We start from the raw sequence: 14,590 nt of genomic DNA, 5'->3' as shown, positions 1-14,590 counted from the left end.
TTGCGTAGCCCGCTGCCTTGCGTAGCCCGCTGCCTTGCGTAGCCCGCTGCCTTGCGTAGCCCGCTGCCTTGCGTAGCCCGCTGCCTTGCGTAGCCCGCTGCCTTGCGTAGCCCGCTGCGCTTATAACGTGTAGAAATAGTTGGTCAACATTTTAAGCTAAACGTTGTGATCTGTTGCCTCACACATTGTTATGTAGCCTACTGGTTGTATGAATTAGGGATCTATCATCCCACAACTGCCCCAGAGTCTGTTTGGAATTCATTTCTAGACAAGGTGCCCAATAGAATAGGTAAACCTTTCTACTGTGGGGGATAGTAGATTGACAGGCTAGTGATTCTGCGGTTGGTTACTTGTCTTCGCTGAGGAAATGTAATTTCTCAAATGTCGGGTCAATAAAAAAGGTTTCCGGTCCAATGTCCCCCCGCCACATTTTCCTAACGGAAACCCTGGTGTGTATGTATGTACATGTACCCACCGTTCTGTTTGAGGGGGCTTTCGGGGCTGGGCTTCGGTGCGTCTGGTTTTCCTGTGGAGCAGCGGTTCCGAGTGCGGGTTCCGTTCATATTCTGTTGTTGTTCTCCCGTTCTCCACTCCGGTTCCCTCTCCTGCACTGACGTCACAACCACACTGTGTTCAGGTAGCCTGTGGGAACAGTGAAGACCAATGTCACTTTTCAATGTCGTTACATTTCACGCAGCGATTCAACAATCAACAGGGTTACAGACCTGAACGTTCTACTATAAACGGCTGCTGGGGGTAGCTAATTGACAGTTGTTTCTTCAAACCCAAATCAAAATATTCAAATTCACCAACTCACAGCCCAGTTAGAAAGTATTAACGAAAAAAATAAAATAATTTTGGTCAATGAACAATGGCCGCGGTGTGAATAAGGTATCACATCTGTGTGTGATGAAGAGGTTCATCCCAAGCGTAAGGTAAGCAATGACTTATTGAAGATTGTCCTTTGAGTGATGTCAATTTCGTTCTCTATATATTATTATTATTATTTTTACAGATTTTCTCCCCAATTTCGTGGTATCCAATTGTTAGTAGTTACTATCTTGTCTCATCGCTACAACTCCCGTAGGGGCTCGGGAGAGACGAAGGTCGAAAGCCATGCGTCCTCCGAAACACAACCAAGCCACACTGCTTCTTAACACAGCGTGCATCCAACCCGGAAGCCAGCCGCACCAATGTGTCGGAGGAAAAACCGTGCACCTGGCGACCTGGTTAGCGTGCACTGCGCCCGGCCCGCCACAGGAGTCGCTAGTGCACGATGAGACAAGGACGACGCTAGGCCAATTGTGCGTCGCCCCACGGACCTCCCGGTTGCGGCCGGCTGCGACAGTGCCTGGGCGCGATCCCAGAGTCTCTGGTGGCACAGCTAGCACTGGGATGCAGTGTCCTAGACCACTGCGCAACCCGGGAGGCCCTTTTCTATAGATTTTACAAACGGAATTCTGCACCAAACCATTTGTCAAGACTAAGTGAGCACAGAGTCTATCATCTCTATCGATTTGAAGATGCCACGTACCCAGAAACCCGCTCTGTGTTCTTCTTACGACTCTTCTTTGCCTTGCTGTTCCCGGCTGGGACACCAGCCTCCATCTTCTCTGCCTTCTTCCTCTGGATTTTACCATCCTCTCTGGTCTGGAGGGAGAGAGAAAGAGAGAAATATTCAATTCACACCCTGTACTGAAGTACTTAGATTGCACAAAAAAAAAACATCTCTACAGAGCTAGAGTAACCAGGCTACAAGCATCAGAGCAAGCTATCAAATAAAATCAAGTAATAGCCAATTGATCACCCTGTCTCTCTCTCACCTCTAGCTCAGAGTTGTCCCTTTTCGCCGTTGTGTCCCTCTTCTCCACAAACTGTGAATGTGTACGGAGGCCGCACCCTTTCTCTGTCATGGGGCTGCACAGCAGGAGACCCGGTCGGGGGCCTGGGCCCATGGTGACATTGTCAGGGAAGCCGGCCTGCGTTTCCACGGGAAACATAACCGCCGCCGGCCCTTTGCTGTCCTCCCGCTGGGCGGCGCTCTGTGGTGGGGCTTCCTTAAAGTGCTGTGTCGTTTTCTTAACGTCGATTTGACAGAGGAACGTGGGCTCATTGTTGTTGCAGGCGTCCGTGCACAGGTCAGGTTCCAGGGTTCCCAGGTCGGGCGTTAGGTCTAGTTCCCGCTCTTCCTCGGTCGCCGTGGCAGCCGCCGCCGCTGCTGTGGCGTAGGAGCTGGTTTTGTACTTGCCGTAGTAAACGGACACCTTGTGTTTCTTCTGCGGCTGGGAGGGGGTGGTGGAGGCACCCTTCTTGGAGGAGGAAGAGGAGGTGGAGAGGGGCTGGGGCCTGGGGGTGGAGCCGTTGGCCACCGCCGGGGAGCCACGCCCTTTTCCTTTGTCAGAGTTGTGGCAGGTATCCACATATGTCTTGCAGCTGCCCTTCATTTTACTGGACATGGACAAAAACAAAAAAACTAGTTAGAGAGACTATGTGTAAACCCATAACAATGCACAACAATCACCAGCTAATCAAAATGGGTGACAAGCCTCATTTATAGAACAAAATCAGTTCAGATTTACGTAGATAACATACAGCTACTTTGACAACATTGCTGTACTGGAGTGTTATACCAAGAGTTAAATCAAATACCACCGAAACATCTACTCTTTAATAAGACTTTATATTGGCAACTAGAGGTCGACCGATTAGGATTTTTCAACGCCGATGCCGATTATTGGAGGACCAAAAAAAGCTGATACCGATTAATCGGACGATTTAAAAAATATATAATTTGTAATACTGACAATTACAGCAATGCTGAATGAACACTTACTTTAACTTATATATTACATAAAATCAATTTAGTCTCAAATAAATTATTAAACATGTTCAATTTGGTTTAAATAATGCAAAAACAGTGTTGGAGAAGTAAAAGTGCAATATAGGCCATGTAAAAAAAGCTAACGTTCAAGTTCCTTGCTCAGAACATGAGAACACATGAAAGCTGTTGGTTTCTTTTAACACGAGTCTTCAATTTTCCCAGTTAAGATGTTTTAGGTTGCAGTTATTATAGGACTATTTCTCTCTATATCATTTGAATTTCATAGACCTTTGACTTTTGGATGTTCTGATAGACGGCACTATAATATTGCCAGCCTAATCTTGGGAGTTGATAAGCTTGAAGTCATAAACCAATCTGTGCTTCGAGCATTGCGAAAAGCTGCTGGCAAACTGAGGAAAGTACGGTTTGAATGAATGCTTACGAGCCAGCTGCTGCCTACCACCGCTCAGCCAGACTGCTCTATCAAATATCAAATCATAGACTTAATTATAATATAATAATCACACAGAAATACGAGCCTTGGGTCATTAATATGGTCAAATCCGGAAACTATCATTTCGAAAACAAAACAGTTATTCTTTCAGTGAAATACGGAACCGTTAGGGCATCCCCAAGTCTGAAAATTGCTGTTACATTTCACAACCTTCAATGTTATGTCATAATTATGTAAAATTCTGGCAAATTAACTCGTCTTTGTTAGGAAGAAATGGTCTTCACACAGTTCACAACGAGCCAGGTGGCCCAAACTGCTGTATATACCCTGACTCTGCTTGCATAGAATGCAAGTGGCACAATTTCCCTAGTTAAAATAAATTCATGTTAGCAGGCAATATTAACAAAAAAATCTATACTTGTGTATTGATTTTAAGGAAGGCATTGATGTTTATGGTTAGGTACACATTGGTGCAACGACAGTGCTTTTTTAACAAATGCGCTTGTTAAATCATCACCTGTTTGGCGAAGTAGGCTGTGAATCGACGATAAATGAACAGGCACCGCATCGATTATATGCAACGCAGGACAAGCTAGATATATACTAGTAATATCATCAACCACGTGTAGTTAACTAGTGATTATGTTAAGATTGATTGTTTTTTATAAGATAAGTTTAATGCTAGCTAGCAACTTACCATGGCTCCTTGATGCAGTCGCGTAACAGGTGGTCAGCCTGCCACGCAGTCTCCTCGTGGAGTGCAATGTAATCGGGGTCCAAAAATGCCGATTACCGATGGTTATGAAAACTTGAAATCGGCCCTAATTAAATCGGCCATGCTGATTAATCGGTCAACCTCTATTGGCAACCATATAAAACTGTTGATTTTATGTAAAAAATATTTGTTTGGAAACGGGTCTCTTGTAAAATATATTCCACAGAGTCTTACTTGACTCCGTTGGGGGTGATGTTGACGGGGCCGTTGTCCCGGGACAGGGCAGAGTTGTGGAGGCTCCGGGGGGTGGGGCTGGAGAACTGAGTCAGGATGTACTGGGCCTGGTGGAAAGCCATCAGACAAACACCCGCCAGGGAGAAGCTGAGAGGAGAGAGAGAGGATATGGCCGGTTATTCATTGGTGATATCAGTCCAAACAAATTGACAAAGTAGTAGGCACTGGTAATCTGGTTGGGGAGTCAAAGTCCATTGTCTTTCAACCTGAAACCTGTTTTATTTCTGGGGGGGGAATGAAGCTGTGTATGACATTGGCTTTTCTTCACCCAAACTTGGCACTAAGTTGGTACTGGTCTATGCGTCTCAGGGTGGCACTAACCAGGTGAAGATGAGGGTGACCACCCAGAATGTCTCCTCCCAGCTGGGGCCGGGCACCACTTGGGCACAGAGGGGCAGCATGTGGTGGGGCAGCGTCACGTTGAGGGTGAAGGGGAACGATGAGCCGCGCGACGTCACCAGGGTCAGGTCCCGGATCACCCAGGACGACGTGAAGTCTGGAGTGAACCTGGAGGAGGGAGAAAGTGGGAGGTGGGGAGAGAGAAGGAGAAGGTAGAGTAAGAAAAGGAGAAAAAGAGAGTGAGCGATTAAGGGGGAAAAGAGGAGGGTGAAAAGGAAGTGGGGGAGAGGGGAGACAACCAGAGGGGGTAGAAAGAGATAGAGAAAATAGAAGTTGAGACAGTGGGGGGGGGGGAAGGCGAGAAGGAGATGAGAGGTCAATGAGCGTCAAAAAACGTTATCTTGATATGTCTCGTATCACAAGAAATGATTTACTAAACAATACAAATGTCTGGATGTTTGAGTTCGGACAGAATACAAAAATGATCTATTTTTGATCTATTTTTCTTTCATTACTTTACTTCATGTACACTACTGCTGAGTTAATACAAAATATGTTGACATAAAAAAGGCTCAAGAACAATCTGCATCCATTCTGCCGACATTTGACTCACGCAATGGTGATCTCGGAGGAGGAGTTGTGGTCCAGGCTGAAGGACCTGCACTGCAGCACCTCGAAGCCGAAGCCCTGGCACTTGTAGCCGTTGATGTTCATGGACGTGACCGTAAGGGGCAGCTCCCCGGCGTTCTCTACCTTGAAGCTCTTCCAGATGGCAAACAGAGGCTTGTTGGTGCGCAGGCCTGGGAGTTAGATGGGAGGAAGCATTTTATAAAGTAGCCAGCCACACACTCTTAAGAACAGAAGAGCAAGACAAGGGTTGAGTCCCAAATGGCACCCTATTCTTTTTATAACACACTACTTTTGACCAGGGTCCCCTACTTTTGACCAAATACGTCACTATAAAGGGAATAGGGTGACATTTGGTACGTCACCAAGGATTAATTAGCCTTGGTAGGAGAACACACAAGATAAGGCACACTTTATTGTCAGTTTAATAAAAAAGAAATCTGCTTTGTGCCATTAAAAGGAGTTTATTAAAGGATATGACAGGTTGTACAGCCAAACTACCACCACTAATAGTAAGACAATGATTAAGTAGCCTAGTTTCAAATTCAAGGGCCTTATAATAGAGTTTGAAGTGCAAATGAACCTGAAATGTGTTGAATTCACTTTGCCATCACTATGAAGCACCATCATTTGCCTTGACTAATGAATTGTATTTGTAATGCATTTAAAAATGGACAAACATCGAATAAGATCTAGCTACATACAGTACATACTGTATACTTAGGGCGGAGCGGTACAACGTATTTTACGATATACCGTTATTCAACACAGACCGAGCCCCTCTTTCCCCGTCACTCAAGGAGCGCATTTGTTGCTCCTCGACCAGGAGACACTTGCGTTTGGTCTGCATGCAGCAGAGCAACTATGTTGATGACAACGATGCTGTTTTCACTTTGCTTCTTAATATAAATCCACTAGCATTCTATAATTACACAGTTTGTGTTTCTTACATCTGCAAACAGCTAGTTTATTTTTTTCAAACAGCTAGTTTTTTTTTTTTTTAGCATATTGGGCCTAAATCTTGTTAGCCGCTAATGCTAATCGCTAGTTAGCTGGCTGGCTAGCTAGCTGAGTCAGAGCAAATGTAATTAGCTATACAGCCTGATAATACAAGTGATGGTTTAGACCAAAATCAGCATGCTGTTTGTGCAACAGTAGCTTCTAAATCAAAGAGGAATACGCAAAGCATGAATATCTTCGAAGTAGCTAAGTGAAAACATTTAACGTAGTCAAAGATTATAGATCCCCATAGGAAACACATATCAACACTTTGGTTCCTACCCTGTCACAATAACTCCTCCCTGGCATTTTCATTTGTTGTCATGCCAAACACTGTATTCAAAGTGCCCACTATTATACTGTAACTATAGAATTAGTTACACATTAGTTTTACACTAAATCGCAAGTCAAATCGCAATTGCAACATCTGATTAAAAATAAGGCCTAGATTGTTTGCCCTACGTGGCAGTGTGGAAATTATTTTAAATAAGTGCAGGAAATAGATTTTCATCCTCAGTGAGAGAAAGGTGGATAAATGACAAATATTAAAATGAACACAGTGGTTGGCTCACCATCTCGGCACTCCATGAGGGTGGACTGAGGGACATTAAAGCGTAATGAGGCTCCGGGGCCCGGCAGCTTGCCCCCCACCCTCAGCAGCTCCTTGGCCCCATGACCCCGCACCATCACCATGTCAAACACTGTCAGATTGTTCCTGAGACAGAGAGAGACAGAGAAAAAAAGAGAAAGAGACAGAGTCAGACTGTCACTAGACTCAGCTCCCCGACTCGCACTTCCTCGCGCACCAACAGTAGAGTGACAGACGACACTTGAAAATAATGGCAACTCGAGACTAGAGGGTCACCAATGCTGAGCATCAACAAAACCGACAGCACATGGCACCATACTGAAATCTGGCAAACGTCATTAAAATACCTGGTGCCATCTAGCTTGGCTCCATTATTGACCAAAACAACCACAAACGTGGAATAATATCACGCACAAAGCTACGTGTTTGCATTGTACTGCAATACTTACTGTAATATCAGTGCTCATATCAAGATCTTGCATGCACAAGAGACTACAACTACCAGTATGCAACAACTGGGGGGGGTACTGTTTGTGGTAATTTTGCCTTTGTATGTACATGACAACATGAAAATCTGAAGATTATTCCTAAGAACGTGTCAAAATGTAGAGGTGTCAATCATAGTGTACCTGATGAGTAGGATGGTGGTGGTGGGTTTGTGTTCGGAGGGGGTGAACACCACAGCCACCTCCCTGCTCTCCCACGGCTGGAGGAGGAGACGCAGCGCTCCCTCTCCCCTCACACTCTCCCTGCCCTGCAAACAACACACAGGGGTTCATATATCACTGCATGAGCACACTTTATATATAGCGAAAATTATTCAACTGCGCTCTCCTGGACAGCTGAAACACTTCTGGGGTTGCCTGTATCAGGCATGTCAAGAGTAGGAGTGCAGATCTAGGATCAGGTCCTGCCTGTCCATTTTGATCTAAAAAGGGCTGAGACGCTTGATACATACAGCCCCCACTGGCTTTCATTCTCTACTAATGATGGACCGATTCAAACCTGGGACACCAAGGCCAATGATTAAAGACTGCATTGGTTTCCCATAACTAGAGCAGTGTTTCTCAATCCATTCCTGGGGGGGGGGGGGGGGGGGGGGTCAGCACTAACTTGGATTCCCTAGGAGTGGATTGAGAAAATCTGAGCTGGAGTGTCAAAAGGACGGAATGACTAAAGCACATGCATCAAAATGCAATAAGGACCAAAGAATAACGCAATAAAAAGACAGCAAATGCTCCATGTTCGCTGCAAAGTCGGTGACTTAGCTAGCTACCCACCGTAGGTCAATAAAATAGCACACTTGGGAGCAGTAAACAATGAGCTCTCAAAAATCTCCTGTCATTTCATTGGAATCCATCGATACGGGGTGAAATTTCCCCTAGATACAGAACTAGGATCAGCTTCCCCTCCGCCACTCCTAACCTTAACCATTAAATGGGGGAAAGTGTAGACGCTGATCTTGGGATTGGAATTGCCAGGGACCTCACGAAACAATATTATCACGATACACAATACTGTGAAGTGCATTTGGAAAGTATTCAGACCCCTACCCTATTTCCTACACCTTCTGAAGACTTATGTAAATGTGATCAGCTTTTATTTATTTTTTTACATTTGCAAACATTTAAAAAAAAGTTTGCTTTGTCATTATGGGGTATTGTCTGTAGATTGATGAGGAACAAATGTATTAAATACATTTTCGAATAAGGGGGCAACGTAACAAAATGTGGAAAAAGTAAAAGCGTCTGAATACCTTCCGAATGCACCCTATATGTATCACGACTGTATTGAGATTCGATACTGTGATTTTATTGTGATTCGATGTTCCAAAGCTCACGTGTTTGCTGCAGAGAAACGAGGAAGCCATGAGAAAACACGTTTTAAAAAGAAGATGGAAAACAAGCTATAGGATGAGATATGCCAGAGTTTTGGCGCAGGTACAGCAGACTAGCATTAGTTTACATTAACTACCTAGCAATTTATATATAAAAAAAACGCTATACTCTGTATTCCCCCCCCCCATCCCTACCCTACACCTAATACATTACAGCAGCCCCAGTCCCATAGGTAGGCAGTGGAACAGACAAACTACATTTCCCAGAATGCACAGCAGCCTTACCTTGTGCTCTGCATGCAGCAGAGTGAACTCTGTAGTGCTGATGTTGACAGAGAGGGGGCTGATATTGAACCTGGAAAAACAGGTGAGAGAGGAGGAGGCCAAACAGTGAGACGCCTCATCAATAACACCTACAAAGGACACTCAGAGCTAACGGGTACTAAACTGCAATGTTAAAGGGGCAGTTCTGTCTAAAATCAACAAATATTTGTATGAACTGTCCATGAGTGAGGAGTGGGAAACTAACGTGAAGGAATGTGTTACAATGGTCTGAAGTGACTTCCCATTCCTTCCTCTGCGCTGATCTCAAAACGCACTATAGGTGAAAGCAATATAGTTCAGTTGTTTCACTTCAGTGCAGATGAAGCAAAGGAGATGAGGAGAGGAAGCCACTATAGACTATTGAGAAGCACCCAAGGTAGTGCATCTCCTGTGCAACTAATGTTGAGAGGTGGTGTCCTTGGGTTCGTACCATTTGGTGAGGAGGTCAAGGGCTTCCAGGGGAGCCGGGTACAGGGAGAGGGCTCTGATCTCCACACACACCACAGAGGAGGAGGGGTTCTTCAGAGTCAGCAGCTTAACCTGGGGGAAAGATCAAAGTTCAAAAGATGTATTGTACATTGACAATTGTATTTGGTTTCCATGGCTCACAGCTGGACACGTAACATAACAAGACATTGCAATGGAAAAGCATACTAATGTTAAAAGTGTAGAAGGTAGAGTTCATTTTTTAAATGTATTATTACAGATATCTCAAATCCTCCAACTGCTGCAGGTGAATTGTTGACTAATTGTACTACAGAGCTATTCAACTATTAGTGTGTGATAAAAACATGTTTGGGTTACCTTGCTTTCATTGACAGGGACAGCACCAAAGTCTAGAGGGGATGAGGTCTCTGCTGGTAGTCTTGGCCACCTTTAGTGAACAGAAGAAAATGGGAACTGTAAGTGTAATGTGTGTGTGGCCCACCACCATTATAAGTGATATAAGTGATTATAAGTGTTACGAGTGACTAGATAATGTATAAGTCACTGAGGGTAGGAAAAATATTGTGTGTGTGTACGAGTGACCAGACATAGAGTAAAGGAGGGAAGTGAACAGCCGTGTGTCTCACCTGCAAGGCAGCTGGTCTTTGCGGATTTGCCAGCGAGAGCAGAGCTCCGAGGCCAGTCTGCTGTCCAGCATCCAGGAGGAGGAGTCTGCGAGGAGAGCGCGCTGCCACTGGACACGACCTGGAAACACCCATACAACACAGCCTGAGTGGACCATACACCTGCACACATATATCAGTCAAACACACACTGTACCAACAGCAGAGACCAATGACTCATGCATGCACGCCACAAACGTGTGCGCACACACACACACACGTCTCACCTGCTTCTGACAGTCTGAGAGGACATAGTCGGCCACACTCCCCCTCTGCTTCAAACACAACATTACCCTGCTGGAGAGGGAACACACAAACACACTCCCATTAGAGAACACACTCCATTGTTTTTGGCTGAATTTATGTCAGATCAATATAATGCCGTTTAACCATTTGTTAGCTTGAACACACGCGCGCACACACACACGGGAAAGGATTCCGACCCCTTAACTTTTTCCACATTTTGTTACGTTACAGCCTTATTCTAAAAGTGATTCAATTGTTTTTTTCCTCTTCAATCTATAATGACATAGAAAAACATTTAAAAAAAAAAAAAAAATGTAATGTTTGCAAATCAAGATTTTTTTTTACAACTGAAATTTTTCATAAGTATTCAGACCCTTTACTCACTATTTCGATTGGGTTCAAGTCTGGGCTCTGGCTGGGCCTCTCCTGTATGGCACCTTCACCCCAGTCTAAGGTCCTGAGCGCTCTGGAGCAGGTTTTCATCAAGGATCTCTGTACTTTGCTCCGTTCTTCTTTCCCTCGATCCTGACTCGTCTCCCAGCCCCTGCAAAACATCCCCACAGCATGATGCTGCCAACACCATGCTTCACCGTAGGGATGGTGCCAGACTTCATCCAGACGTGACGCTTTGCATTCAGGGCCAAGAGTTCAATCTTGTTTTCATCAGACCAGAGAATCTGGTTTCTCCTGGTCAGAGTCCTTTAGAAGCCTTTTGTAAAACTCCAAGCGGAGTGGCTTCCACCTGGCCACTCCCATAAAGGCCTGATTGGTAGAGTGCTGCAGATATTGTTGTCCTTCTGGAAGGTTCTCCCATCTCTGTCAGAGTGACCATCGGGTTCTTGGTCACCTCCCTGACCAAGGCCCATCTCCCCCGATTGCTCAGTTTGCCGGGCAACCAGCTCTAGGAAGAATCTTGATGGTTCCAAACTTCTTCCATTTAAGAATGGAAGGCAACTGAAGAATGATGGAGGCCACTGTGTTCTTGGGGACCTTCAATGGTGCAGAAATGATTTGGTACACTTCCCCAGATCTGTGCCTCGACACAATCCTGTCTCAGAGCTCTACGGACAATTCCTTTGATCTCATGGCTTGATTTTGCTCTGACATGCACTGTCAACTGTGGGACCTTATATAGACAGGTGTGTGCTTTTCCAAATCATGTCCAATGAAGTCAATGTACCACAGGTGGACTCCAATCAAGTTGTAGAAACACCTCAATGATGATCAATGGAAACAGGATGCACCTGAGCTCAATTTCGAGTCTCATTAGCAAAGGGTCTGAATACTTATGTAAATAAGGCCTTTACATTTTTTTATTTTGCAAACATTCCTAAAATCCTGTTTTCGATATGTAATTATGGGGTAGTGTGTGTAGATTGATGAGGAAAACAATGTAGCCATTTACATAATCCATTTTAGAATAAGGCTGTAACGTAACATTTGGAAAAAGTGAAGGGGTCTGAATACCTTCCGAATGCACTGCACTGCACTACACACACACACACACACACACACTATCAGAACAAAGGAGTGAGTGAGCAGACGTTAAACATTAGTGTAGAGATCATAACAACAGACAGTAATAGTGTAAAGTGTGTTTATTCAGGACTATAGTAGTATGAAATAGACAGTTGTCTATGGCAATGTTTCTCAGACCGGGGGCATTTATTCACAAGGTATCTCAGCATATGAGTGCTGATCTAGAATCTGTCCATAAAATCTTATTCATTATGATCTAAAAGGCTAAACTGATCCTAGATCAGCACTGCTACTCTTTGTGGACACGGGCCCTGGTCCTGGAGTCCGAAAGTGGTGCACATCTTTGTTTTTCGCCTAGCACTAAAACACCCGATTACACTAACAAACTCCTCATCAATCCTTTGATTAGTGGAATCAGGTGTGTATTGCTAGGGCAGAAACAAAAATGTGCACTCCTGGTCTATCGAGAGTATGGCGGAGTGTGTATGCAGACAGTCCCTGGGAGTATTACCTTGGCCAGGGTGGAGTGAAAGTGGAGGGGTAGTTTCAGGGCCAGACCCAAGCCAGTGGTCAGGGAGAGGGTAGATAGCAGGTTTAGGGGCAGGCTCCTGTTGAGGAGCTTCAGGGAGAGGAGCCGCCAGCAGCCACCCTGGGGCACTGACACTGCCCCGCTGAAGTTGACCACCTTGACGCACGGGGGACAGACGGTCAGCACAGACATACCGATAGCAGGAGATTCAACTATAACTACGCAGATCTCGTTCTCTCATATTTGAAGTAGAGACAGATTTCAACCTGGGAAACCAGGCCTGTGAAACTTCGAGAGACTGAATTGTGTACCTGTACCAATATGCATAAAGAAACCAAGGCAATTTTACTTTTGCACAGAGCTTTCGGGCTGAACTTTGACATTTCTATTGAGCTTAAGCAAAAAAATTCTGTTCGACCTCATAAAAATGCCAACGGAATTCATGGAACCACATTTGTATGACGTAGCCATCTTCTGAGATGCCCAGTGCAACCACAAAAGAAGACCACCACCCCTACCTTCAGTAAGCCCAGGGACTCCGGGGAGAGGGTGGCGTCCTGGACGGCGAGGGGGAAGTGGAGGGTGTTGGTCAGCCACAGGTCCACGTGGTCGGCCCCTCTCTGCCTCAGTCTCACCTGAAAGAGACTAGACAGCTCCAACCCCCTGGAGAGAGGAGGGACAACCATTGAAACATGCTCTGGAGGAGTGAGAGGAACTCTTGTCTCTTAAATTGTGCTGATAACGTAACGCCCATTCACCACATTTTCTAGCGTTTTTTTTGTTATCTCGATTTTATACTTTGTAAATACAAACTGAAAACGGAACATAAACGTCGTCTTACACACCTTGAGGGCAGAAAATAGTCAAAATCTCCTTTTGAGCAGAGTATCTGTATGGTCTTACCTGTGTGTGATGTGGAAGCCAGGGAAAGTGTTTACTGTGTGATTCCCCAGGACCTGTAGGTTAATATGACTGGAGCATCTTCTACCCTGACCTGGCAGGGACCCTGCTGAACACAGTCAACATTGGATTTTAAAAGTAGGAGGTTCCTCTCGGTAGATAAGTTACGTTCCAGCTAATACAGGGCAGTCACATTTTTCATAGTGATAGAAGCTAAATGCATATCTAGAATGGAATTAAAAGCATATGTGCCTTCGGAAAGTACTCATAGCCCTTGACTTATTATATACTGTGTTACAGCCACAATTGATGAAATAAATGATAGTCTTGACTCAATAAGTATTCAGCCCCTTTGTTATGGCATGCCTAGTCAAGTTCAGGAGTACATATTTGCTTAACAAGTCACTTAATAATTTGCAGGGACTCACTGTGTGTGCAATAAAAGTGTTTAAAATTATTTTTGAATGACTACCTCATCTCTGTACCCCCCACCTACTATTATCTGTAAGGACCCTCAGTCAAGCAGTGAATTTCAAACACAGATTAAACCACAAAGACCAGGGATGTTTTCCAATGTCTCTCAAAGAAGGGGACCTATTGGTAAGCAGACATTGAATATCCCTTTGAGCATGGTGAAATAATTAATTACACTTTGGATGGTGTATTAATACACCCAGTCACTACAAAGATGACTACTGTAACTCAGTTGCCGGAGAGTAAGGAAACCACTCAGGCATTTCACAATGAGACCAATAAGAACCCCAGAGTGGAGGTGTCATAATACCCATAAAACAAAGTGGTCAAACAGGGAAATGGTCCCAATCATTTACTACATTTAGTAAACAGATAGTTAATCCAGATTCTTACCTTTGCCTCGATTCGGCAGTCTTGTCCAGATCATCATGGTATTTACATTAGCATCTAATTAGAGTTTCATTTTTAGGGGGTAAATACAGGTGAATATATTGATAAAAGTCACCTTGTCCTAGAGAGATTTAAACAGAAAACATCACATCTGGGTAGGCCAACATGAAACACAGCCCTCACTAAGTGTTTCTAAAATCTCTGATGGGAAAAATGTGTGGTGGAAAAACGATTGGAACCATTTCCCTGTTTGACCGCTAGGTTTAATGGTTATTATGACTCATACTGTGGTACTCTATGGTGACTTTAAAAACATTAGAGTGAAATGGTTGTAATAAGAGAAAACTAAGGATGGATCAACAACATTGCAGTTACTCCACAATACTAACCTAATTGACAAAGTGAAAAGGAAGCCTGTAAAGAATACAAATATTCCAAAACATGCATCCTGTTTGTAACAAGGC

General features: G+C 44.4%; 1 protein-coding gene across 4 annotated transcripts in view; it reads right to left on the bottom strand.

Moving 5' to 3' along the window:
- Positions 1 to 14,590, bottom strand: part of tmem131l (transmembrane 131 like) — a 100,097-nt gene that overhangs the window by 24,367 nt on the left and 61,140 nt on the right. For 2 of the 4 annotated variants that reach the window (XM_021619108.2, XM_021619105.2), the window contains exons 12-27: positions 13,266 to 13,371; positions 12,881 to 13,025; positions 12,345 to 12,518; positions 10,336 to 10,405; positions 10,073 to 10,190; positions 9,804 to 9,873; positions 9,430 to 9,539; positions 8,961 to 9,030; positions 7,468 to 7,592; positions 6,822 to 6,964; positions 5,237 to 5,423; positions 4,606 to 4,791; positions 4,225 to 4,371; positions 1,824 to 2,448; positions 1,535 to 1,650; positions 476 to 642 (exon numbers count right to left, since the gene is read on the bottom strand). In XM_021619108.2, the coding sequence (XP_021474783.2) occupies positions 476 to 642; positions 1,535 to 1,650; positions 1,824 to 2,448; positions 4,225 to 4,371; positions 4,606 to 4,791; positions 5,237 to 5,423; positions 6,822 to 6,964; positions 7,468 to 7,592; positions 8,961 to 9,030; positions 9,430 to 9,539; positions 9,804 to 9,873; positions 10,073 to 10,190; positions 10,336 to 10,405; positions 12,345 to 12,518; positions 12,881 to 13,025; positions 13,266 to 13,371 (2,559 nt within the window). The remainder of the gene's footprint in view (positions 1 to 475; positions 643 to 1,534; positions 1,651 to 1,823; positions 2,449 to 4,224; positions 4,372 to 4,605; positions 4,792 to 5,236; positions 5,424 to 6,821; positions 6,965 to 7,467; positions 7,593 to 8,960; positions 9,031 to 9,429; positions 9,540 to 9,803; positions 9,874 to 10,072; positions 10,191 to 10,335; positions 10,406 to 12,344; positions 12,519 to 12,880; positions 13,026 to 13,265; positions 13,372 to 14,590) is intronic. The other 2 variants (XM_021619107.2, XM_021619106.2) reach the window with 2 other exon arrangements.

This window comes from Oncorhynchus mykiss, chromosome 10 (assembly GCF_013265735.2).
Source record: "Oncorhynchus mykiss isolate Arlee chromosome 10, USDA_OmykA_1.1, whole genome shotgun sequence".
In the NCBI taxonomy this organism is placed as follows: Eukaryota; Metazoa; Chordata; class Actinopteri; order Salmoniformes; family Salmonidae; genus Oncorhynchus; species Oncorhynchus mykiss.
The sequence above is the reverse complement of the archived record's forward strand: the minus strand, read 5'-3'. Positions and strand labels throughout refer to the sequence as shown.